General features: G+C 42.1%; 1 protein-coding gene across 1 annotated transcript in view; it reads right to left on the bottom strand.

The window, feature by feature from the left end:
* Window positions 1-26,979, bottom strand: part of Clpb (ClpB family mitochondrial disaggregase) — a 139,363-nt gene that overhangs the window by 106,628 nt on the left and 5,756 nt on the right. The window contains exon 3 of the mRNA XM_046441863.2: window positions 5,202-5,288. Coding sequence (XP_046297819.1) covers window positions 5,202-5,288 — 87 coding nt within the window. The remainder of the gene's footprint in view (window positions 1-5,201; window positions 5,289-26,979) is intronic.

Raw genomic sequence — 26,979 nt, forward strand, 5'->3', positions numbered from 1 at the left:
TTTAATGTGGCTATACCATTACACGTTCCTATCAACAATGGATGAGAATTGTTTTGAATCCTTGTCAGGACTTGATGTGGTTAGCTTTTCTAAATTTTAGCTACTGAACTAAGTATGTTGTGGTATCTCATTGCAATTTTAATTTGCATTTCACTAATGACTACTCATGCTGAATGTCATCTCATGTGCATACTTGCCATCTACTACTTCTTTGGAGAAATGTCTGCTCAAATCTTTTGCTCAGTCTTTTTTTAAAAATTGGATTGTCTTTTTATTGTTGATTTGTTCATTTTAAAAATATATTCTAGATACTATCCCTTAATCAGATAGTGTGTTTTGAAAGCTTCTTTTTTGAAGTACTAGAAATGAGAAGGACCTGAATCATACTACTTTTCTTCTACACCACTATTCCCTGCACATATTATCTGATGAAGGGAATAGGAAAGACTTAAACTTCCAATTTATAAATACCCTAGGGCTACTGGACAGCAGTATTTGGTATTTGCTAAAAAAACTCATAAGACTATTTTTATCTCCACTCCAAGCACCCAACCATCACTAGGGCTTTGAGGAAAGCTACATCTGGAGAAATGACTGTCCTACAAACAGCTTTTGGCCCCCCAGGCTCTGCACCTCCCAAAGCCCTGTTCTGGTCCACCAGATTCCTGGAATGGTCAACAGTCGTCACACTCCATTGCTGGCCATTGTCCATTGGGAAAGGTAGGAGGCTCCCAATCCATCCCTCAGTAAAAGAGCAAATAGTGGGGCCTGTGGCTGCTTGGACATCAAAGTTGAGCAAACAGGCCTGGCAGACCCTGCTTCTCCGCCTACACATCCTGCAAATGCCATCTGAAGGAGCTTCCCCAAGGGGATCATGACTTTCAGCTTGTCATAGCATACATCAAAGTTTGCACCACACACGAACTGGGTGCCTGGGTTCGAATCAAGTCGCCCGAGAGCGGATACTCAGTCATTGTGTTCAGTTTTAATCCTGTGTTTTCCCAAGTAATTAAGCCTTCTTGCTTATGAACTTGTGACTAAGTAAAGCATCACTGAGAGGTTGTAACATCAAAGTGCCTTCCACCGTCTGTCCATGTTTAGTAAAATTGGATTTCTTTCTCTTCTTAAAAAAAGACTAATTGAATTTAGCTGAAGGCTGGGTATATTTGCACTAGCCAGTGAAGGCTATGCTAAGTCACAGTGATCATCCTGGGACCCTATGGCTTAGCCTTTAGCTAGGGTAGGTCAAAGTGCAACACAGAATGAGGCACCCAGACTCAGGCTAAACAAGTGCCTTGTGGCATGAGGCTTATGGAGGGCTCACTGTGGAGAAAGGGGCCAGGCCTCAATGACTGCTGCTTGAGTCAATATTACACCCAAGCTGTTCCTGGGGCTGGCAAAAGGGCTGTCCTAGTAGATTGTTGGAAAATCTTTGGCAGAATGGTTACTGAGGACAATGGCCACATTACTCCAGTCCTTGATGTCAGTAGTCGAAGTAAGCTTCTTAGGGCAAAGGCTATGGTTGCTTATTCTCTGAAAGCCCCATGGCCAAGCACATCAGCATCTGACACAGGATAGTTCTAAAAAATGTTTGCTGGATGCATAAGATAATATAAAAGATGTCAGAACAAAGTTCTGACCAAAACTCTGTAAGCCTTTTTTGTCTTGTCAGGAAACTTCAATGTAGATTAATATTCAGTTTCTCTATCTAATTTATAGTGAGTACAGCATAGTACCATTTACATGAAATTATAATGCATATCCATAATATGCATTATCAATGTCTAGAAAGACTGAATTCAGGTGACTATCACTTTCTTCTCTATACCGTTTTTACAAAAACAATGAACATATTTTTGGAAAAGAAAACCTCTTGTTCAATCCTGATACAATTATCTTTCCTTTTACCAATACAATTTCTGATCTTCATCCAGTTTTAACTCTCTTGTGTATATTTCTATTTCTATTTAAGTCACTTCAAACTCTCTTTAGAAATAAAAGGGAATATATTGTAAGTTGTTTCTGCGTTTTTAAAAATTGACTATTCAAAACTAAATAAAATAACAAATACATAAAGAAATAAAGTTTGTAAAAAGTTAATCTTAAAGATCTGAGGATATTGTATTTTATATCCTTAAGGACTTAAAACATTAAGCAGGAACATGAGGGTGAGGTGACTGGGCTACTCTTGGAGTCTCTCTTTGAACTCAGGGACTGACAACATTCTAAATGAGGTAAAGGTTTTCTGCTTTCAGCCTCAAATCAAGGGGTGCTACCCTTCTGTCTTCCCTTCATCCAAACCCAATTCAAAAGCCGGTGGCATTTCAGGTCTGGCCAATGTGATTCCAGAATGATTTGGGGATTTACTGGGGAGAATCAGTACAATTCTAACAAGGAAAAACAATAGTATGGGCCTACACACCCTGAACAATGTACTCCTGATACTCCCCTTTTCACAAGTTCTACATTTCCCTTTTTCCATAGTACTTCTTAACAGTTTCATGTCTTAAACAGTTTAATTCTGTATTATACCTATTGTTTATTGTCTGCTCATGCCTCACTCCACCCAAGAACCACAACCAACAGACAAATGAGCTCTGTGTTGGCAAGGATTTTGTCTGTTTATCACTGATGTTATTTCAAGTACCTACAACAGTACTTAATAGTAGGGGCCCCCAAAAGTTTTGTGATATGAATAAATAGATTCAACCCAAGAGCAGATGAGGTAGTTCAGTGGTAGAGCTCTTGCCCAGCATGTTTGAGGCTCTGGGTTGGATCCTCAGCACCACATAAGGACAAATAAATAAAATAAAGGCATTGTATCTATCTATAACTACAAAAAAAATTTAAAAATTCAACCCAAGAATATGCTCAGTTCAATAAAACTTTGCTCTCCTTGAATACTGGAAGAAAAGGAGGGCACAAAGTGCTTTAAAAATTAGTTATTTGTTCTAGGAACCAAAGCAAATAAATATAAGCCAACGCTCTCACTTTGCTCAACAAGCATCACTGATTTGCTAATGCTCCTGGATAAAGACAGAGCAATCAGTTAAACCAACAACTCATTAGATTCAGAGAGAAGTGTCCCCAAAAGCACATCTACTAGTTATCTGATCACTAATTGACAGTACTCTTAAGTGTATTGTTATTTCCTATTCAGTCTCAACTCTGAAAATACTATACCCAGAAGGGAACATATCTCCTCCTTTATCACCAGCTACTCCTTGTAGATGGAGACATCTGAAAGCTAGGGAAGAGGACTGGTGACTAGGGTGGAGAATGAGTGATGGAGAATAGACTTGTGTAGACAAGTCTAACATAGCAATAACACTGCACCGTTTATAATCTGTAGCACACAAATTACCTAATGTAATTCTTTTTTTTTTTTTTTTTTTTTTTTTTGTGGTACCAGGGATCGAACCTAGGGCTTTGTACATGCAAGGCAAGCATTCTACCAACAAGCTATATCCCCAGCCCATCTAATGTAATTCTTAAAAGAACACAGTGAGATTCTACTCTGCTGACAAAGAAAGTCGCTTTACTTCCATTTCTTTTTCCACTTTAGACTGTGAGCTCTCCAAGGTCTCTGATTATCCAAAGACCTAGCACAAGGCCTGACTCAGACAGACATTTACTAAATGTTTGTAGAATTAATGTATTGTGGGCAAACAGGTATCCATGTAGTTCTGAAATTCAACTGAGGATCAGATCAAGACTGGATTTCAGGTCTCTCAACCACAGAGCCTTTTTGTATCAATTATCTTTTTTCCACTTTTTGAGTGTGAGTGTGTGTGTGTGTGGGGGGTGCTGGGGATTGATCCCAGGGCCTTGAGCATGTGAGGCATGTGCTCTACCACTGAGCTATACCTCCAGCATATACCAATTATCTTTTAAAGAAAAAGTGAGTGCTTGGAGCTAAAGACAGCAAATAAGGAAACGGAGTGACTGAGAACAAGTTCATGATAAAGAAATAGTGAAATAAATCTATTTCAAGAACAGCTAAGTTTCTTGGATAATCTGAGACAGTTCACCCCTATACTCTTAAATTCAAGTTTTGCAGCTTTCCTCCCTATTTAGGACCCTTTCAAAGGTGGCTGATATTGGCAGAAAAAGGCCTGAAAAACCTTGAAGGGAGAATTAAAATTGGTACCCCCAATTATGAATTTCAGTGGCTGCTACTAAAGTGCTCAGTCTGTTTCCTTTGAAAGCATCCCTTTTTGAACATTTAAAAATAATTTTTGTTTTGAGATAGGGTCTAAGTTGCCCAGGCTGCCCTAGAACTTGGAATTCTCTGGCCCCCAGCTTCCCAAGTAGCTGGGACTACAGGTGTGCACCACTGTGCCCAGCACTTTTTGTACTTAATTCCTTTGCACAATCATAGCTACAGTGAATGTAGACTTCATGCCATCAGAATTATATCAACCCTGGGGCAAAAATCAGAACAAATTGGGATGGAAAGGCAGTGTCCAGCAATAGTCTGTGCTGTGGCATGAAGAAACAGCAGTGAGATAAAGTACACAACACCTATCTTGCAAGCCATGGGGCCAGGTTCTAAGACCTGTCTGTATGACTTCCAACAAATCACTTTTTCTCTTTGGGCTCAGTTTTCTCAGTTTGGAGATGAGTATAACAATACATATTCTGTGGGGTAGCTGTGAAAATTAGAGATAACTCCTGATGCAAGATGCACCACTTTTGATTTTTACACAATACCTACAACCCTAAAGGAATGGGCATAGGTGGAAAGTAGCACAACCTTAAATAGGAGGGAAGGAAGGCCCCCACATTTCCTAGTTTCCAACAGAACCTCTAAAGAAAAAGCACCTAGTGGAGCCATTGCTAGAGAAAGTGTCTGCCAGCTTCTTAACATGGATAGTCTATAGACAGTAAGAACATGATGATAACCAACACATATACACTTAACCATTTACAACAGGCTTTTAAACATCTGGATGCCAGGACAATGCAAATGACCTTGCCTAAGGTCACAAAGCCAATTAATAATGGAATCAAGATCCAAAGTCACACCTTCCCTTTCCACATCCACTATCCAATCCAATGCACCAGGTAAAGTATGGAACCTGAGACTCAATCATGTCCCTGCCTCTGGAGAACACAGCAAGGGGAAGGCAAGGGTGAGAGAGTGGTCAGGAACATAGCTTGCAAAGAGCTAGGGAGGCTGTGTGGAGGGAGATTCTTACCTGTCATTTCGGTTGATGGCTGCCACCATGAGTGCTGTCCAGCCAAGTTTGTGCCTCGTGTTGACATCTGCACCTTCTGCTAATAGCCTGAAAAGAGGCAGAGAAAATTTTTCACAAACATGGCCTGTGGACTCTTTCTTGGGAAGCTTTCTTTGACTCACCTGGGCTACAGCTCTGCCTCCTTCCCCTTAATTTCACTTTGCCTAACTTAGAATGCCTACCCATGTGTCTTATTTAGGTGATTCCCAGTTTACAAATGGATCACATTTCTCAAGTTTATCTGTATTGTGGCTGTTTGGAAACTGCAAATCTTTCAGCCTGAGGAAAGATGGGAAGAACATTAGAAATGCTAGATCAGGTTCCTAGGAAAGCCCACAGAGATCTTATTTTAATCTATGCATCAGCACCTGGCATATAGGAGGAGCTCACTAATTGTCAAGTAAATTAACAAACCCAGGGTTTTAAAGTATACCACTAAAAATCTGAATTCTGGGTCCCCAAAACAGGAGGCCCTGTGGTATGGGGTAGAGATGGGGAATATACAGAACCATTGATTACTCAGCACCCAGCAGGAGCAGGAACTGCCCCAGGCACTCTATACTTATGAGTTCCTTGCTCTCCACATAAGCTTAAGGAGGGTAAAATAGTATTATTTTTCATGGATAAAGAAACACTCAGTGAGGGAAAAAAATCACTCAAGGTCGCACAGCTAGTTTAGGGGCAAGTCAGTGACTGAAATCCAGGTTGGTAATGACTTTATAAGTGGACTCCTTCTGAACAAATCCCTTACCACCCTTTCTCCAAAGACATGTTGGCTCCAAGAAACAAGAATGGCAAAGCCTAAATTGCTTTCAACAAACCAATGGCATGTGCTTTGCTCCTGTGCTGAATTCTGGATCCAAGTGAGGTGAAGACATGGGGTATGCTCTAGGGAAGCATACAAGCTAGTGAAGGGAGGACTCAGGATAGCAGGAAATCAAGGACTAGCACCAGCAGAGGAAGAGACTGAAAATTGAGACTATGATTCACCCATCAGGCAGGATGTCCTTATGAGGGACTAGTAAAAGAGGGTTAAGGGAGCTGAGAGGCTGTCTACACTGCAGTGGGTCTAGCCAAATGGGCACTTGGCAGAGCCCAGAGGCTTTGGTCTGAGTCCTAGCACCATTCTTATTCCACAGTCTGTAGTAAATGCTCCTCTGGACCAAGCCAAATAAAATGTCTATGCAGCTAAAGTAATCAAGCAAACAAGGCTTGGAAGGATGGTAAGAAACACTATGTATCTGTCCACTCATTCAGCTCTGAGGGCCATGTGTCCTGATGCAGTGACTGAGACAGGTATTGTTACGGCCTGAGAGGGAGACAGCCCACCAAGCACAGACTACGCATGTCAAGAGTGCTACGAATGGGGTCTAGAAGTTGTAGGAGCACAACAAGGGAACCCACCCAGCCCTGGTGACCAGAAGACCTCTCAGGGGAGGTGATGATAAAGGGGAATTAGCCACATAAAACAGGATTAGGTGTTCCAGGCAGAGGTGCAGCCTGTTCACTCAGAGAGCAAGGCCAGGGGTATATGAGGTCCTACAAGAGATGTGGTACACCTGGAACCCAAACTGTGAGGGAATAGTTACAGGAGGTGGAGAAACCCTCACCTCTCACCTCTGGTTTGGGGATTTCTTTAGATGAAGACCTGGAGCCTTATACCACATACTGTTAAACTTCTTTTATGAGGAAACAATTTCCAGTAGCAGTAGATGTTAATTAGGCTAAGAATCCTGGGGATGAATTTTCTGTGAGACAAAATCTAAAACTCCCTCTTCCTAGGTCAGCAGACCACATGGTACCATGGAAGTGTGTGGTTCTGAAGCTTCAGAGTCTGGGCAGAGTTCTGATCCTAATTATAATGTTGTAGAAGGCCTCACTTCTCTGGTCCAGAAAGGGTCAGAAAATCAGGGCAGGCTGAAGAAAAAAAGAGGTTTCTGAGCTGAAAGACTAGAACTCTGCTGAAAAGAATGGGAGAGTGTAGGGAAGAGGGAGGCAAGTAATACCAGTCAAGGCAAAAGGAACAGGATGTGATAGAGAAGCAGGGAATGGACGGACATTCAATGACCAGCAGACAGATCCATCTGGATGACAGGTCACAGCAGAGAAGCAGACAGCTGCTGAGGCAAGCAGAGCAGTCACAGGTCCTCAAACACTGGTCTAGGTTGGGCAGCCAACATAAACCTTTTTGAGTTGTGAACTCTTTTGAGAATATGATCAAATTTCTCTACAAAATAGGTGCATAGGAGCACACACACATTCAAATATTATTATTTTACACATAACATCCAGGGGTACAAGCCCCCATGAAGTCAATATTGGGGCCTAAGATAAAAATGCAGTCTAAAGCATTGATAAATGCCTGGCAAGCATACTGCTGTCCAACATCCTGAATCTAAGACAGGAAATCACAAATCTCCCCTAGCAGCCATTTCTTGTGGAGTCACTGAAAGAGCTTCAGAATCTTCCTCAACACAGGTCCCAGTTACCACTGCTCAACTGAAGCTGGCAATAAAGAAGAAACCCATTTGTCATTCTTTAGCCTTTTACTAAAGACAATGAGGCTGTCATTCAAGATTTTTGGGCAAAATTAATAACAAAATTAACCTAATAACTTAAGCAGGCTGCATTTGAAAGGGAGTGAATAGCCAGGTGTGGTAACACACTCCGGTTATCCTGTGATCTCAGCAAATTTGGACGCTGAAGCAGGAGAATTGCCAAGTTCAAGGCCAGTCTCAGCAACTTAGCTAGATCTCAAAATAAAAAAAATACAAAGGTCTGGGGATGTATTCCAGTAGGTAGAGAGTCCCTGGGTTCCATCCCCAATAGCACAAAAATTAAAAAAAAAAAAAAATGAAAGGGGATGAATAGAAAATGAGGAAAAGGGGACGAGTATAATTCACCAAATATTTCCTTGCTGCTGTCCCAAGGATACCCACTCAGGTAGCCACCATCTCCCAGCCACCAAAAACAATGCTCAAAGCACATTCTCTTACATGTCCCCTTTGGAACTGTGTATTTCCTTAGGACATGTACTGGGAGTGGGATCCCTAGGTCATAGGCTGTGTGAGTACTTAATGTGGCTAAATAGTGCTAGAGTCCTCTACAGGATAGCTGCTGCATCTGCCCTCCCACTATCAGGAAGGGGTATTCCTGTACACACTCTCCCTGCCAATACTTAGCAGTAGCCAATCCCAGTCTTAATGTGTACAAAAGGTATTACATTATTGTTTTAATTTGTGATGATCACCAGGAATTTTGTGCTACTGATATGAATATTTGTGTTTAGAGGCTTTCTTTTCTGTACATTGCAGGGTTTTCTTTTTCTTTTTTTTTAAAAAAAGGGATAGCTGGCAGAGGCAGCTTCCCTCAAATTGCTAGCATTTCAATGAAAGAACACAGGGGAGAGTCAGGAGGCTTAGGTTCTAGTTTCAGCTCTGCCACCTATCATTCTAATAGCCTAATCAGGTGTATCATCTTGCCAAGCTTCAGTCTCTTCATAGATGCACTGAGGATCACAATCCCTGTCAAATCCACATGAGTTTTGGGAAACAGCACTGAAAAACTCAGAAAAGAGCTCTATAAACTTGTGAGGTCATTCACAGAAGGCAAACCATGGTCTTCTTCAGTAAGACTCCGGCTTCCAAACCCTGCCCAGGTTCCTGGCTGAGCATCATTCTTTGCAACATTTTGGGCTTGAGATTTGATGGAAAAAATCAACAACCCTGGAGTTCAAGGGCTGGAGTCCAGATTCTGGCTCTGTCACTTACTAGCTATGAAATAGGAGACTTGTGTAAGATGTTTGTCAGGATTGAGAGACACCACAGAGATACCACATGGTAGAACTCTGTAAGGAGTGGTGCACCTGACAAACTGAGGGAAGACCAGAGCTAACGTTACCACCATCACAGCAACTTTTCCTCTTACAGAGCAGGGTAGGCCCTTCCCCTCTTTCCCCTCTGTGTAGAGCAGCCCAAAAAGTTAGAATTTCACAATCCAGGTCTCCCCCATTTCACTGGTTGCTTTGCAAGTGAATGCCCAGCGGGCAGTCATTTCAAAGTCCCAGGCAGCTGGGGGCTGGCTGCCTGCTGAGCATGGCTGAAAGGCCTCTGAGGCCTAAGAAAGCCACCCTTGCTCTCCCCTGTGATTTTCACCAATGGACAAAATGCGGCAAGTGAATTAATCTCTTTTAAAAAGAGCAATGCTTGTGACAGAGCACGGTGTCTCCGAAAAGGTTAGGATTCCATCATCCCTGAGATGATGAGTAGAATGCTTAATGCAGGCTGCCACTCAGGGCAGAACAGCCTGGGCTGGGCTGGGAGTGGGGGTGGACACAGCAGGCCTTTCTGGGCTGACTCCACACTTGTGGAAGGCCCTTCCCTAATGAACTAGCTCTCCTGCTTGGCAGGGCAGTGGAGGGTGAAACTCACTGGAGGTGGCTTCAAGAGAGCACAGGAAACCACAGAAGAAATCCAGAGGTGGATCCCAGCTTTTGCTTACCTCTCAGGCAGTAACATAGGGAAGATCTTTGAAAGAGCAAATTGAGACTCTGCCACTTACTACATGAGAAGCCATGGGACAAATGAGTGACCTACCCAATCTGAACTGCACTCTGTTCCCTTGTGTAACTGATAGCTACTGATCCCTGAGCCTGTTTCCACATCTATTAAAAAATGGAGATGATCCCACTAGTCTTACTACATGTCATATTAGGGTGCCATGAAGAGTGGATGAGACAAAATGTTTGAAAACACGTGGTATGCAATAAAGCACTGTACAAATAGAAGAGCCCATACCATTACCATTTTCCAGTTGGGGTTTACACCATCTTAAAGAAGAGACGGGGGGGCTGGGGTTATGGCTCAGCAGTAGACTGCTCACCTTGCACGTGCAAGACCCTGGGTTGGATCCTCAGTACCACATAAAAATAAATAAAGTTGAAAAAAAAAAAAAGAAGAAGAGGAGATAGGGTAAACTGAATAATATACAAAAGAACTTGGAATACAGTGCAAGCTGGAACTTATCTGTGGATGGAGAACCATCTAAAATCCCCCAAGCAAGAGCAGTGGCAGAACAAGGAAGGGTTCCCTAGCCCAAGGGTTGAAGATTACACAGGAGAGGAACAAATCCCAGGAAAAACCATGAAGGCTGCTTCCAGCCAGCAGGGATCCAGATGAGCCAGCAGGCCAGAGACCAAGAGGTAAATTATCACCTCTGATCCTGAAAAGGAGAGATGAGTCAAACTTTCACTTTCTGCTGTAAAAGCTTCTGTATTGTGTGGAGTTCAGTTGTTTTTATATCAATGACCTTTCTTTTACTTTAAAAAAAAAATAACTTTGAGGGAAAAAAAAAATCCTATACTTTCTAAGAAGTCATGTCTAAGATGGCCATGTTGCTGCCACAATCCCCTGTGCTAACCTGTATCAATACAGTCATCATACTGTTCACTTAGATCACTCCCCAGGAGCAAGCATGTCCCTTTAGAAATGACAACCTAATTCCTGGGCCTGCGGTGGCAACCGGTACACAGGAGGGCTTGGGGTGTGAATGAACATATGTCCACAGCAGTTGCCTACATCAATCTTGCACCACTACTTCTGGGCCTGTGTTGGAAATCACCTGTCTCATAACGGTATGTCTACCTTGTCCAAAGAACTTAGGCTCCTCTGCAGATGTAGGAGGCTCCTCAGTCTCAGGATTGAGGACACCTGTGGACACAGGTCTGAGGGCTGGAGGTCATGGATTCCAGTCATGGTTCTATAAGTAACTAGCTGTGTGGCCTAGGATAAAACTGTCTCTGTGGACCTTATTTTTCTCTGCAGTCAAACAAGAGAATTGAATGAAATAATTTCTGAAATCCTAAGAGTTCTAAAATCTAAATTCTAAATATATGTAGCATGAAAATGAAAACTGAGAAATGGATTCCTGGTATACATGCCACTCAACAAGACTTTCAAAGAAAGGCCAATCCTCAGGCTTGTTATTTGAGGGAGGGAGGGAAAGAGTCCCAGACAGGAAGATAGGAGCAGTTTTAAGTAATTCTGGCTAACTAGCTTTTCCACTCAGGGAGGGAGGTACCACTTGACTTTTATTTCTTTCTTTTCTTTTTTTATATGACCAATCAATACAAAGCGGCCAGTGAACTTCAATCATGCATTGTTCCAACTGATTTCCGAATCCTTGGCATGAACCGGCCCTCAGCTGCAGCTGGGGAGGGGCTGAAGCATGGGGAGCCCTGTCCCACCTGCATCAGAAGCCTGGAAGCACTGAGCCATGCAGACTCAATCATGATCACTATCTGGGCAGCAGGACCCTGGCTGGAGCCTTGCAGAAGGCCCTGTTTACAGTAATAACAGCACCAGGCCCACTGTCTGAGCAGAGGCAAGGTGCCCAGGGGCTAGAATCCCCAGGCAGCCTCCATCTGTGCCTTATCTCCCAGCTAGGCAAGACTGGGGGTGGGGAACTAGAAAGGCTGCTTCTCAGAGAACACCAGCCTGGGCCAGGGGACTTTAGGCAGGGGGCCTGGTGATCTGACTACATAAACACAAAGCCTCTCTGGCCTCTTTCACATTGGCTACTTGAACTGAATACCTTCTTCTGAGGCCCAGCTCAGGACCTGTCTTCTAGGAAGCTCTCTAGATGCTCTTATTCCCAGTGAGACTGCTGCCCAGCACTCTGTCACACTGTGCTACATCCAGGGAAGTGGGTAAGCAGTGAGAGGAAAGAGTCTTGTATGTACACAGCATCTATAACAAATGTAGGTGCAATGTACTCACACACTTCATAATAGGTTATTTCCTATCACAGAAGTTTCTGAACTTGAAGAATAACCTGCAGAATCAGTCTACTTTTTTCTTTGTACATACAAATAGGTTCAAAAGGTCTCCCCCTTGAAAAGACTGACCCAGATAGGAAGTCTGCATTTGTCTCTGGCAGACTGTGTGACTGTGAACAGGTCATCTAACCTTTCTGAACCTCATTCATCTCACCTTATCAGCCTGCCAGACCCAAAAACAAGGGTGCTGAGATGACCAAAGTAAGTAATATACATGAAACCACTTATATTTTCAAAATGTTACCTGCTGTGATAACAATTGTTCTACTTGTTCAAAGTCACACAGCGGAGGAGCTTAGTCACAACCCCAATGAACACTTGCTGGGTTAACTGAATAAAGACCAACACCAGATGACCATTCTTTGACCCATCTCTCTTCCAGAAACTTGGTACTCATTAGAAAGCACAGATGATTCTTTTTTAAACTTAATTTTTTTCAAACTTAATGAGCAGTTACAAAAATAACACCAAAAAACCCTTCATATATCCGTCACTCATCTCTTCTTTACATTTGCTTCATTTGTTTTCCTACTCACTCCTTTTTTCCTCTTTTCCCTAGCCCATGTGAGAGTGAATTTCAGACATTATGTCTCTTCTCTCTCTCTCTCTCTCTCTCTCTCTCTCTTTTTTTCTTTTTTTGGTACCGGGGATTGGACACAGGGGCACTCAACCACTGAGCCACATCCCTAGTCCTTTTTTCAATTTTATTTAGAAACAGGATCTCATTGAGTTGCTGAGGCTGGCTTTGAACTCACGATCCCCCTGTCTCAGCCTCCCAAGGAGCTGGAATTACAGGCGTGCACCGCCATGCCCAGCAACATTATGACTCTTTACCCCAAAATACTTTAGTATGTATTTCTGAGTACAAGAACATTCTCTTACAGAACCACTAAACCAATGAAGATCAAATTCAAAACATTTAATACTGATATATAGTTGGTTTTCTGTATCCCAGGTTCTGCCCTCAGGGATTCAATCAACTACACATAGAAAATATTTGGAGGGACAAACTGCATTTATACTGAACATATAAAGACTTTTTGTCATCATTATTCCCTAAAAATATAACAGCCATTTACACAGCATTTATACTGTATTAGGTATTATAAGTAATCTAGAGATGACTTTAAAGTATAAGGAAGGATATGTGTAGGTCATATGTAAATACTAGGCCACTTTATACAAAAGACTTGAGCATCCGTGTATTTGGGTATCCATGGGGGATCCTGGAACCAATTCCCCATGGATACCAAAGGATGACTGCATTATTTTTTATCTAATATACTCCCTATATTCAGATATCTTCAATTATGCTGATATTCCTGTATAGCAATTTCTCCCCTGTGATCCAGATGCAAGCCAGGATCAATATTGGGATCAAACATCTCTGCATTCCTGTCTTCAGTTTCATCTAGAATAGTTCCTCAGCCTTTCTGAGATTTTCATGATAATGACTTTCCCCCCCCTTACAAAGGCAAGTTTGTTTGTAGAATCCCCTTCAATGTGGATATCAATTTCTTGAGGTACCTCTTCCTATGATTCGTGTATTCATTCCACAAGCTTTTCCTGAGGACTGTCTGTTTCAGGGCTCTGAGCAGGGTGCCAAGGGTACTTTGATGGATTCTGCATACCCTTGCTTTGGAGGCATTTACTGGACAGTTACACACTCAGCAAACAGCTAAAATATAAGCAAGGTCCATGTGTGAGCACAGGCCAAAGCAACAAAGCCACAGGGATAACTTCCTGGAGGCAGAGCTATTCCAGAAAGGATGGCAGAACACAGATTCCTCTAATGATCTCTTGGGATCCTTTCTAGGGCAAACATCTCTGCATTCCTAGTCAGATGTGCAGTGACTGGGATTGAATAAAACATGAAAATCCAACTATCCAAAGCCATAACTCAGGTGGTAACTCAGGACACCCTCACCTGGGTACTTCTGCGCAGGACTATTTGCATGTCCCAGAGACTCAGAAGTTACCTTGGTAACTTGGTGAAAATGAAAGGTCTAACCAGACAACTGAGGTATGGCAAAGGGCTATAGGCGCCACCTACTGGCCCCACAGTGGGTTCAGGGCTGGAGCAAAGGGCAGTGAGACACAATAGTGGTTCAAACTTTTCAAACTAGGTAGGCATCTGAGCCACCTGAGCCACCGTCATGTTCCAGAACCCCACAAGATTTTTCAGTAAATAGACTGTGAAAAGTCAATTATAATTTCTGGCCCCTGAGGGGATGGCAAAGGTTGGTTTCCACTCATTCAACAAAACTCAAGTAACATCTCCTTGAAGCCAGCCCACGAAGGGCACCTCAACAGACCAGACATGAACCTTGCTTACACAGAGCTTTGAGGCAAAGCTGGGGGAGAGAAAATGGCAAAAAAAAAAAAAAACCCAAATAATGTAGTAAGTGTCAAGAATGTTTGAGAGATATTTGCATAGGATCAGCAAGAACAGCAGCACGCTTGACTCTTAATGTCTAGCAAAGCTCTCAAATGATGGGGTTCAAGAGTTTATGTTTCTTGAGCTGCCTGCTATGCCTCAGGCACTTGACATTTATGATCTCATTTGATCCTGTGAATTAGACAAGAAGCTTACATCTCACAGAGGGTAGGTGACTTCAGATTCCATGACTAGTAAGTGGCAGCTTGGGACAGCAGCCCATACTCTTTAAGGAACCACACTGCCTTCCAAGGCACACAGCCCATGTCACTCCTTTCTTCTCACATTTAGCATGGGACAGTGCACCACAGTTATCTGATGGGACTTCAGTTGACAGAAAATAATAAAGAAGGAAAAGCCTTAAGTGAGAAGGTAGTTATTTGCAGACGGAGAAACTAATTAGTTCTATTTCCTAAAAACTTCTCCCCTGGAAGAGATTTCTTCTAGTATCAGGATGAAAAAGGCCCAGCCTACCTTTCTTCTTGGCAGTCTCCATACTACCACCAACACGTTCATATTCATGTGGCAAAACCATACCTCAAATTGGCCTTGCCTTTGGCTTAAAGCAAGCTTGGCAAACAAATCCGATTCATGGAATACAAGCTACCTAGGTCCTCAGGAAGCTTAACAGAACCTAGGAATGTAGTGCAGCTGCCAAAAGCAGCAAATGGAAGCTCAGGCCATTTTCATAGAAGCGTAAGATCTCCAGCAAAGGGATGACTGCCCTGTCCTCGCAACAACAGCCACACCTCCTGGAATTCAGAGAGGGCACCAAAACATTTTAGGGAATCAGGCTCATGTAGTTTGGAGCACTAGCTCCTAGTATTTAAAGGTCAGGAATAGGAGAACAGAGCCAAGTAGTCCTAGAGCACAGTGCTAGGACCACACAAGGGATGATAGCCCTCCATGTAAGTTCCACGCCAGCTGCTTTCACACACCGTTACTTCAGAATTCATCACAAGATAAAGCCATTTTCTGTTAAGTAAAAGTGCCTTTACTTACATTACCAGTACTTCCCAGAAAAACCTTTCCACAAAGCTGCTGCTTATGTCCAAATGCTCTCTATCTCTAGGCACAGACTAAAGGTCACCTTGTTGACAAAGCCCTACCTTCTTATATGTACTAAATATAATTCTCTTCCTTGAAAGGCAGAGATCGTCGTGATATATTTCGTATCCTCCCCAAAGCTTAGTGAGGCATATTGTTCATGACAGGTCACTAGCAACGAATAAATGCCAAAGAAGATACACAAATAATCGATAAGCATATTAAAATGCTCCACAATACACCATCAGTGAAATGCAAATAAAAACCATAATGAGATATCACTTCAAACAAATTAGAATGGCCACAATAAAAAATATAGATAGAACTAGTGTTAGAGAAGATTTGGGAAACTGGAACCCTCTTACACTAGTCTTGAGAATGTAAAATGTTGCAGTCACTTTGGAAAATCAATTTGGGGGTTCTTATAACATAAACAAGGAGTTCCTAAATTACCCAGCAACTCCACATCTATGTATATACCCCAAAGACATGAAACCACAGATTCACATAGAAAACCTGTATGCAAATGTTCACAGCAGCCTTATTCAAAATGGCTAAAAATTTACAACTTAATATTTGCAACTGAAAAATGGACAAATCAAATGTGACAGACATACATGGAATATTACTCAGCCATAAAAAGGAATGAAGACCTGACCACATGCTACAACATGGATGAATCTTGAAAATGTTATGCTAAGTGAAAGAAATAAGACACAAAAGCTATATATTGATAATTCCACTCGTGTGAAATGTCCAGACTAGGCAAATTGATAGAGACAAAGTAGATCAGTGATTGCCAGAGGTTGGGGGACCAGGAGAATGAGATATGACTCCTAATGACACTGGATTTTTGTTTGTTTGTTTTAAGAGTGATAAAACTTTCTGAAATAAGTCTATGGTATGGTTGCACAATCTTGTATTAAAATTCATTGAACTGTATACTCTAGTGTCAAATTTTCTGGTATGTTATATTTCAAATGAGAAAAAGAACGAATGAATGCATGTTCAACCAGAATCTACTTATCTTAGAAGGCAGAGAACCCCTCAGACCTAGAGGTGCCCAAGAGGACTAGATGCTGATCATCAGAGAAGCTACCAGTGGATATGAATAAGCAGAGGAAGTAATGCTGGAGACAAAGTGTTGGGATCCTGTCTAACCCAGGTAGTGGATATGACTGAACCATGGGGTCTGAACTGGGAAAGGATCCTGCCCTGCAGGCTGGATTCTGAGCTCCTGGGAAGTCCAGGGGCTTCCCTCAATTGTTTGTGCTTCACTTCCTATTACTGCTCACTGTCCATCTGCAAAGGATGGTCAAACACACAGACTTCCCAGGAGGCCTGGGTGCTATCCTCCCAAACAAAAGAGCATTGAGATGGAAGGCTCAGCCCAGCCTCAAAGAGGATTCTTATGCAACCTTCCTGGGCCTCCCATCCACATGAATGGAGGCTCTTGGCGACCAGTCAGTCTGCCCAGCTGTTGCCTAGAGCTGTGCTCTCCTGCTGGGCAGCTTTTGGAGAATAAACACGTTTCAATCAACCGATCAATCAACGGGGTAGGGTCAGACTATCTGTATCATGTGCCTTCTGAGGCCCAGCCAGCCAAGTGTAACATGCTATGGTGAAGCAGGTGCTAGGGTGCCATCCACCTTGCTATGACAGGGCTCACAGCCTAGGTGAAGCAACTAGAGATAGGCAAAAAGGCAACTCACTAAACACGATACTGTACAGTTCAGTCTCTAAGGTCCATGGGAATTCTGATACAAAAAGATCAACACACAGTGAACTGTAGTGAGAAAAGTACTTACATGTTTAAATCACGACTAGCTGTGAGGCCATAGGCAGGCACTGAATCTAATCTGCCCATGCATTAAATTTTCTCATTTAAAAAATAGACAAAACACAATCTGTTCCACAACACTGTGGCAAGGAACAAAGGTATCTAGCAGTCAGCCTCAAGTCGAACAACTATTATTACTAGCGTAAGGTTTCTGAAAGAGGAAGGGCTTGAGGTGGGCAATGTAGCACCGATAGGACTGAGATACACAGCAGGATGGGGTGGACTGGAAGATGCAAAAGTTCACCACCGCAGTCTACATTTGGCTCAGTGGGAAGCCAGAATGGGGGGCTCCTCTTGGGAGGGTGAGAAGGCCAAGTGTGGCTGGTGAAGGTTAGGGACAATTTGAGGAAAATCTGTATTGAGGGGAAGACAGACAAGGAGTCGGGATTTGACAGTTTTTCTTCAGGAACCTAGTGGATTCCCAATAAGCCAGGCAGAAATGGTTTTCCCTTTAGCTAGAAAATACCTAAAAAATTCCTAACAGGAAACTGGATCCTGGGTAGGCCACTCTTAAAATGAAGGGACGGATTACTTCCTAAGTGGGCAACTTTGTTTTTTTTTTTTTAATTTGGATTTCTTTTCTTTTCTTTTGCAACTTTGGTTTCATCATCTGTGAAGTGGGCTGTTATATGTAGGGATGTTGTGAGGCTTTAGTGATAAAAGCCTTACCTAGTGCTTGACACAAAGAAGTCATTCAAAAATAGTAGCCACTGTTCATAATATTAACAATGTTATTAAAATATTTCACAATTGTTAAAAACTGTTTTGTGTTATTACATATAAATAAATAAAAGTAATAATATATCCAAGAAATTGTTATTAGATATATTATAAACACTAATTAAAATTCTAAATATATATGGTAAAAGCCGTGGTAAAACTAAGCAAGCTCAGCTATGCGTGAGTTTTTTTGCCCATCTTAATATTCACTAACAGTCATCAGTTTGGGGAGGTGTTTCTGAAGGCTTACACTAAAAGCTAAAAAATGTAGTGAGTAAAAGCTGAATATACAGAAAATTTACAAAACCGAAAATTCTGCCCATTATCTTAATTTTATTAATTACGGAGAAAACATTGTGTGATTAAAAACACTAAATAACAACACCTACTATATACTGAACACCTGCTCTGTGCTAGGCATGGTACTAAGTAGAAATTATATGCATTTTCTCATTAACTCCTCACAGCAATGGTGTGGAGTAGGTCAATCATCATCCCCACCATGCAAATGAAGAATCTAAGATTACAAAAGATCAGGTAATTTTTCCAAGGTCACGGAGCATAACTCCAGTAGCATAGCTGGGATTAAAATCTTGTTTTGTCAGACTCCAAGGAACTTAACTGCTGATTTCTGCCAAAAGCCACTTGGGCAGAACCTCAAGGAAGTACCATGTATTGCCTTAGAAGAGGAACTCTGCTCCTAGGACCAGTGCTCAGAAGGGTGAAGAGTGAAGAAAGCTTGACTGTTTTCAGTCATCTTGGACTTCTAACTGCCCCAACTTCCAGGAAAATTCCTTGGTGAAAAAATCCAACTGGTTTCAACCTTGCTGACAGGATCTGCATTATAGCCATGATGGAGCTGAGACTTTATAAAAGAGCAGCTCTTGGGCCACAGCAATGGCGGTAAGGAGACAGAGCCTGGCAACCACCCCTCTGCTGGGCCTTGGGGGATTGCAGCTTTATAGCCTACACTGCCTTGAAGGGCAAAACCGTGCCCAAGTCGATGCAGGCGCCTCTGGGAGGCAGGTACTCACACTGGTTCCTGATGTTTCTCAGTGACTGGAAGGGTTGCCGACCATCTCACTCCCCCAGCTCTAACTCAGCTCCACTGCTGACAGAATAAGGACGAAGCTCCTCCGTGTGGTGTCATGTCCTATCCCACCTGGCTCCAGGCACCTTCCTCTAGCTGCAGTCCCATAGGCCTTTTTTAGTCCTTTGCAATTGCCATGCTTCCTCCTCCCACAGGGTTTTAGTAAACAAAGGTTTCTTCTGTCGGGAAAGCAATTCCCATCTTCTTCACCTAGGAAACTCTTCCTTATCCTTCACTTCAGAGCGCAAAATCCCTCTGGGGAGGGGAAATCTTGGTCGTTTGTCACAGTAGCAACTTCACATTTGTAGGATAAATGTCTGACTAGGCTTTAAGCTCTATGAAGCAAAGCCTGTACATATTTTTGGCTGACCCCTAACTGATCCACCTAGCAGAGTACCATACATAGTAGGTGTTATTTGTTTAATTAATTAATGATTAAACCACTTCATTGTTACATTTTGCTTATTTCCAAGGGAGGTTAGTTCTCTGTTTATTTACAGGTTTGTTTACTTAATCAGAGGTACTGGTAATTGAAGCCAGGAGTACTCTTACCACTGAGCTACATCCCAGCCCTTTTAATTTTTATTGTAGACAGGGTCTCACCAAGTTGCCCAGGCTGGCCTCAAACTTGTATCCTCTTGCCTCAGCCTCCTGAGTAGCTGGGATTACAGGGGTGTGCAACTCTCCCTGGCTGTTTACAGTTTATTACAATTGTGATAACTACTAAAGTATATGCTCTTCCATTTACAAAACATTTTCAACAATATTCAACATGTCATTCCTAATTATTTACACACACAGTGCTGAACAACACAGCAACAGTACTGAGAGAAACAAGAAAACAAACCACCTATCTCAACAGAAGGTTATTAAGTATTCACAGAGGAAGTATAAGGAGCTATAGGAACACACAGGAATTTGAATGTGACACTGATGACCCAAAGCATGAATGATTTTTTTTTTCTTTCTTTCCTTTTTTTTTTTTTGTTGTCATACTGGGGATTTAACCCAGGTTGCCAAGGCTGGCCTTGAACTGGGATCTTCCTGCCTCAGCCTCTTGAGTGAGATTACAGGCATACACATGACACCTGGAGGTATGAATAATTCTGAATCCAAAATTGTTTACCTGCCTGGGACTCTCAAGAGAGCCAGGAGGACGGTCAGACAGGTAGCATTAAAGATAGTTTATAGTGGAGGCCTCTGAGGAAGTTAAAAATTTAGCCCAAGGTCACACAGTCCAGAAGCAGTAGGGCCAACACTGGAGGTTCAAGGGCAGGGTTAGGCTCCCCCTTGAGTGACATTCTGCTACTGCCAAGCCCATCACAACTTGCTCTGGCTGTTCTCTGTTCCTACGCTCTACCAAATACACAACTTTGGGCTGCTGGGCTTTAGGGCAGCTGATATTCAAATAACATGCATGAGGGCTGGGGGTATAGCTCAATAGCGGAGCACTTGCCTAGCATGCACAACGCCATGGGTTTGATCCTCAGCACCCGGCCCCCAACACAAAAAAAGCCCCCTGTGAGTTACACCCTTCCTTTAAAAAATTATGTAATAATCTTAAGACGCTGTAACTATAGACATCGAATTATAGGAAATGATGTCCTTAAGGCCTTGACCTCTGGTCTAGCCTAAAACAAAGGTTTCAATCTACTTCAAGGCTCAAGGACATTTACATATTTACTGATTAAGAGAGCAGGATGTTTTGGTTGCTCTGATGCCGTCATTAATATCTTCCCATCCAGCCAAAACGATACAACAATCGATAAACAGTCAGCCTCTCAGAGGCCCAGAGACAGCCAAATGCATTTACCAGCCAGGGCTTTTGTTAATTAGATAAAATCCTCGGATCAATGTGTAGAACGTTTACCTATGCTGTAGCTAAACACATTCTGGACACCTCAATCCTGTACATGGACAGCAAGTGCCTCAAGCTGGAGCATTTGGGGACAAGAACCAACCCAAGCCATGGATGCAGAGCTGGAATAAATGTGTTTATCCCTCAACACAGGCGCTTTCTTTTTTTCCTAAGTGTAAATCCAATCAGAATTTTTTCCCCCCAAAGCCATCTAGTAAACCAGTTTATGCTGTTATGAAGTCCTTTATTTTTGAAAACCATCAAGCCAGAAACCAAAATAGGACATCAAAAGAATCTCTTAAATGATAATTACGATTTTGAAAGGCAGCATGGTAAGTATCATGGGCAGAGTCAAAAGACCCATAATTCAACTGCCTAGGTGACATTTCTATTTGACTATCTCACCAACATGTTAAATTCCACCTGTTTAAAATTGAACTCATTATCCTTCCCTTATTCCCAACCCAGTCTTCCTCCAGGATCCTCATCTCAGTGAATGGCAATGGCATCTACACAGATGATCAAGCCTGAAGACTGAAATTCATTAACACTTTTTCCTCCCTAGTCAATCATATCAATCCTATTCATCCATACAATACTTACTGTACTAGGCACAGACTCTAAGCTAACCATCACCAAGTTCTGTCCAGATAACTTCTTCCATTTTTGCTACTAACATCGTAGTCCAAGTTACATCATCTGTCTTGACCATTCCAGTTTCTTTTCAACCAGTCTTATCGTCTTCACCATGGCTTTCCACCAATCTGGTCTTCACCAAGCAACCAGATGATCTTTAAAAATTACAATTTACATCATGTGTACCTATCTGTTAGTCTCTCTCACACATGCACATATGGCTTAAAATTCCTCAGAGGTAGCCCACTTAGAACAAAAATAAAAACTGTTAACATGGTCTAGAGACCCTGTGTGGTATGATCCTTGCTTAACTTTACAACTTAATTTCATACCACTTCTCCCCCTTGTTCTCTGGAGTCCAACATATTGGCCTTCTCTTGATTTAATTTCTCCACATCTTTTCTTAATTCAGGGCCTTGTACCTGCTCTTCCTTCTAACTAAACTTCCTTCCACCTTTCTTTTTCTTTATTCTTCAGAGTTAACCTCAATCTCATTTACTCAAAAGCTTTCCCTTACTGATACACACTATGCCTCCAAGAAGCCTCCTGTATTCAAGGTTAGACCCCATAGTGTCTTGTACTTCACTTTTTAAAAAAACTTTAAGAAGAAAAAAAAAATGGGATATAATTTACATACCATAAATTCCACCCATTTAGAAATGTGCAATTGGATTGTTTTTAGTATATTTAGAATTGTTCAATCACAACTACAATTGCACTCTAGAACATTTTCACCACACCAAAAAGAACTCTGAACCCACTGGCAGTAATTCCTCAGTCCCTTTTTCTGATCTCCTACCCGGCTCAGCCATTACTTTATTTCCATGAATTTTTCTGAACATTTTATATAAATAAGATCATAAAAGACATGGCTGCTACAGCCAGAATGTTTATGACCCCCCCCCCACCCAATTCAGGCAACAACCTACTCTCCAATGTGATAATATTTGAAGGTGAGGCCCTGTAAAGGTTAAGTAGGTCATGAGGGTGGAACCCTACTAGATGGGATTAGTAACCTTATAAAAGAGATGGGGTGGGGGCTGGGGTTGTGGCTCAGCAGTAGGGTGCTCACCTCACATGTGTGAGGCCCTGGGTTCAATCCTTAACACCACATAAAAATAAGTAAAATAAAGGTATTGTGTCCAACTACAACTAAAAAGTAAATATTTTTAAAATATTTTATAAATATTTTTAAGTGGACACAACATCTTTCTTTTACATTTATGTGGTGCTGAGGATTGAACTCAGTGCCTCAAGCATGCTAGGCAAGTATTCTACCACAGAGCCACAATCCCAGCCCCCCTAAAAAATAAAAGAGAGATCTCAGAAAGTTCCCTTATGCTTTCTGCCACGTGACAACACAGCATAACGGCCATCTGTCAAGCAGGAAGTGGGCACTAAAAAAAATATCTACCAGAGCTTTCCAACCTCCAGAACTGTGAGAAATACATTTCTATTGTTTATAAGCCACCCAATCTATAACATTTTGTTACTGTAATCCAAGACTTCAAGACAGTAGACTTTTGTGACTGGCTTCCTTCACTTAGCATAATGCTTTCAAGGTTCATCCATTTTGCAGTATAACAGTACTTTCTTTCTTGAAATTGACAAATAACATTATGATATATGGTTTTATCATATTTTTATTTATCTACTCATCAGTTAACAGACTGACTTTGAGGTTGTTTCCATTTTGGGGATGTTATGAAAAATGCTGCTGTGAACATTTACGTACAAATACATTAATGTCCATGTTTTCATTTCTTTGGGATATATATACCTAGAGCAGACTTGCTGGGTCATAAAGTAACTCTAATAGGTTTAACATTTTGAGGAACTGCCAAGCTGTTTTCCAAAGTGGCTATACCATCTTTACACCCCCTCTATAGCATGTATGAATATTCCAATTTCTCTATATCCTTGACAGCATTTGCTTTTGACAATCTTTTTTATTATAACCATTCTAAAGAGTACAAAGTGGTATCTCACTGTGGTTTTTATTTGCATGTCCCTGACTAATGATGCTGAGCATCTTTTCATATGCTTGTTGGTTATTTGTATATATACCTTGAAGAAACGTCTATTCAGATCCTTTGTCCATGTTTAGGTAGATTATTTTCTGTTTTGTTTTGTTTGCAGTACTGGGCACTGAACCCACAGGCACTCTGCCACTGATCAACATCCCCAGCCCTTTATATTTTGGGACAGGGTCTCTCTCTCTCAGAGTCTTAAACTTGCAATCTTCCTGCCTCAGCCTCCTGAGTAGCTAGGATTTCAGGCATGTGTCATCATGCCCAACTAGGATCTTTTCACATTCTTTTATTATTATTATTATTTGTTCTTTTCACATTAAAAAAAATTTTGTAGTTGTAAATGCATAGCATGCCTTTATTTTATTTGCTTATTTTCATGTGGTGCTGAGGATTGAATCCAGTGCCTCACAGGTACAAGGCTAGTGCTCTACCACTGAGCTACAGCTCCAGCCTTCTTTTTACATTTTTGATGTTAGCCTTTGAAGCACATAAGTTTTAAATTTTGATGCAGTCCACTTTTTTTCCCCACTTTGGTTGCTTGTACTTTTGATACCATATCTAAGGCAGGTTTGCCTAATCCAAAGTGACAAAGATTTAATTCTATGTTTTCTTTTAAGAGTTTTACTGCATTAGCATTTACATTTAGCTCCATGAATCTTTTTTTTACATTTTAAATTTATTTATTTATTCTAATTTTTTATACATGACAGCAGAATGCATTTCAATTCATAGTACACATTTGGAACACAATTTTTCATGTCTCTGGTTGCATGATTGTTTTTAGTTCATTTCTACGTATGGTATTAGGGTCCTCTTTTCTTACCAAGGGAGATTTAAGCTTATCTAAGTATTGTTTTTCACTGGTTTGGTCAGAAGGAAATGTGATCTCCACCTGAGAAGAGTCTTTTGCATATGCCTACTCAGTTGTCCCTGTACCATTTACTGAAAAGATAAACTTTATTTCACTTTTGAAGTACATACTTAGAGTCCTCTGGCTCCCAACTGGACTGTAAGTACCAATAGGACAAGGATTGTACTGGTCGTGTTCACTACTGTGTCTTCAGCACTCAGCCAACACCTAGTTCCTAACAAGCACTCATTAACATTGGTTGCATAAATTAATAATTACTAGTAATAATAACTCTACAATTCACAGGTTCTAGCTATTATCATCTCCACATGACTTAGACTCATACAAGTCAGGCATTTTGGGCTTTGCTTTGCTTGTTCACAATTTTTTACTCATGTCCTCTTTTCTTACCAAGAGAGATTTAAGCTTCTCAAAGGCGGAACCGGTTCTCCTTCTTCACTGCTGTTGCTCCGCTCCCTACCCCACCCAATTCACCCCAGGGGTAGGCACAGAGAACATGCTAGACATGAGGGCAACTGAGGTCCAGTCAATGGATGCCCTTCATGACCAGATCCCTACCTATCTCCAGTCCCTTCAGCCTCAGACTGTGATCTTGTGGCAAACAATGCACAATTTCCCCTTCCCACACACCCCTTGGTTGTTCCTTGCCCTGGTGCTACCACTGGTGCTGTCCCTTTTGCTCGGAATGCTTTCCCCCTCTACTTGCTGAACACTGTTGATATTTTAAGATCATGTGCCATTTGCTCAAGGAAGCTTTTCTTAACCCCCCAGGCTGATTAGGGACACTTCTGCACTGCAGCAGTCCCTGCACTTTCCTGTCTCTAGTACAGATCACACTTTTGCCAAAAGATCTGTCACTGAGGTCAGGAATCATTCCTGCTTGGGTATCCCCTGTGCCAAGGAGAGGACCCAACATATGGTAAATGCTCAGCAAATGTTTATCAGATGAACAAATGGAGAGAAAGGGCAGAGGGTAGAGGTCCAAGACTGATACCACCAAGTCTCTTTCATCAGAGGCTGAGCTGATAAACAACTGAGTTAGCTACTTAGCAGAAGCCCAGCTTCTCCACTGCTAGTAGAAGAAAATAGGCAGGAATGTTGTTTTTCACTGGTTTGATCAGAAGGAAATGTGATCTCCACTGGAGAAGAGGAGTCCTCAAATGTCTCAGCCTGAGCCCAGACAGATGTGCCCTCTGTTTCGGGTGAGTGGCTCTTCAGTTCAGAAACCAGGTTCAGGTTTGGGCTGAGCCCAGGAGCAGGGCCACCTGCTCACTGTCAACAGGTAGGATAGGGGCCAGGCTTCCACTTCTGAAGTGCCAGGACCGGATGAACTTACAAAGTTTAAGTGCCTCAGGGAGGAGGGAGGGAGGGAGGGAGGGAAGGAGAAAGGGCAAAGAGCCCCAGCCTCCCTTTCATGCAACCAATGGGGAGGCAACCAGTGGGAGTAAGGACCTCTCGCTTCAGTTACACTGAAATGAGTAAAGCATTTGAGTTCTCCTGTGCTAGCACATATGGTAAAAGAGACTTTTAGGGCACCAGACTTTGTTCCTGCCATGGTGAGAAACACAATCCTGTGGTTTAAAGTAAAATGCAGCCCATGAAACTCTTAACAAAGTGTGGTGAGTGGTAGGTTCTGCCAACCCCACACATCATTAGCCAGATTCACATAAAGCAAGTCAATGGTGCTCACATATCAGTGCCACTGTCAGAAGATTGGCTTGATGGTCACACACTCTGTGAGGATCTGGGATCAGTTCCTGATTAGGTCAGCATGTGGACTTCAATGGTTTTCCTGTGTGGACTATCTACCCCTCAAACCTGATGTTCAGCCCTGCCCCTCCACCCTGACCTCCAACTTCTTTTCTAGATTGCCCTCCTGCTACATACTGGCATGGCCCTTTTTATCCAACCCTCATAGTCTTCCAGAGCAGAGGGAATGGTAGAGTAGGGGAAGGAAAATATAACACCCAGCTGAGAGGAATCCAGGAAGGTTTCACAGGGAGGCAGCACCTGAACTGAGCCTTGAAGGCTGCCAGAACTCAGGCAGATGAGCACTGAGCACAGATATGCTATGTGGAGGTCCCACGTCCAGGACCCAGGGACTATAGACTCTTGAGTGTTCTAAAGAGGAGGATGAAGCACTTCCTCCTGAACAGTACCTATCCAGAGCTCTCCTGAGGCTCTGGACTGGAGAAAGGAGATGATGGAGGTCAGAGTAGAGACATACACAGCAAGAATCCCAAGACAGCATGGAAAGAGTAGAATATTATTCACTAGATCCTTCTTTTATTCCAAATACTGAATCAATGACCATACCAATCAAATATATGGTGTCTCAATCATGTGTAAATTAAAAAAAAATTCTATTCCGC

The sequence above is a fragment of the Marmota monax genome, unplaced genomic scaffold (genome assembly GCF_021218885.2).
Source record: "Marmota monax isolate L192 unplaced genomic scaffold, Marmota_monax_Labrador192_F-V1.1 WCK01_AAM20220418_F8-fsc00068, whole genome shotgun sequence".
NCBI classification, from domain to species: Eukaryota; Metazoa; Chordata; class Mammalia; order Rodentia; family Sciuridae; genus Marmota; species Marmota monax.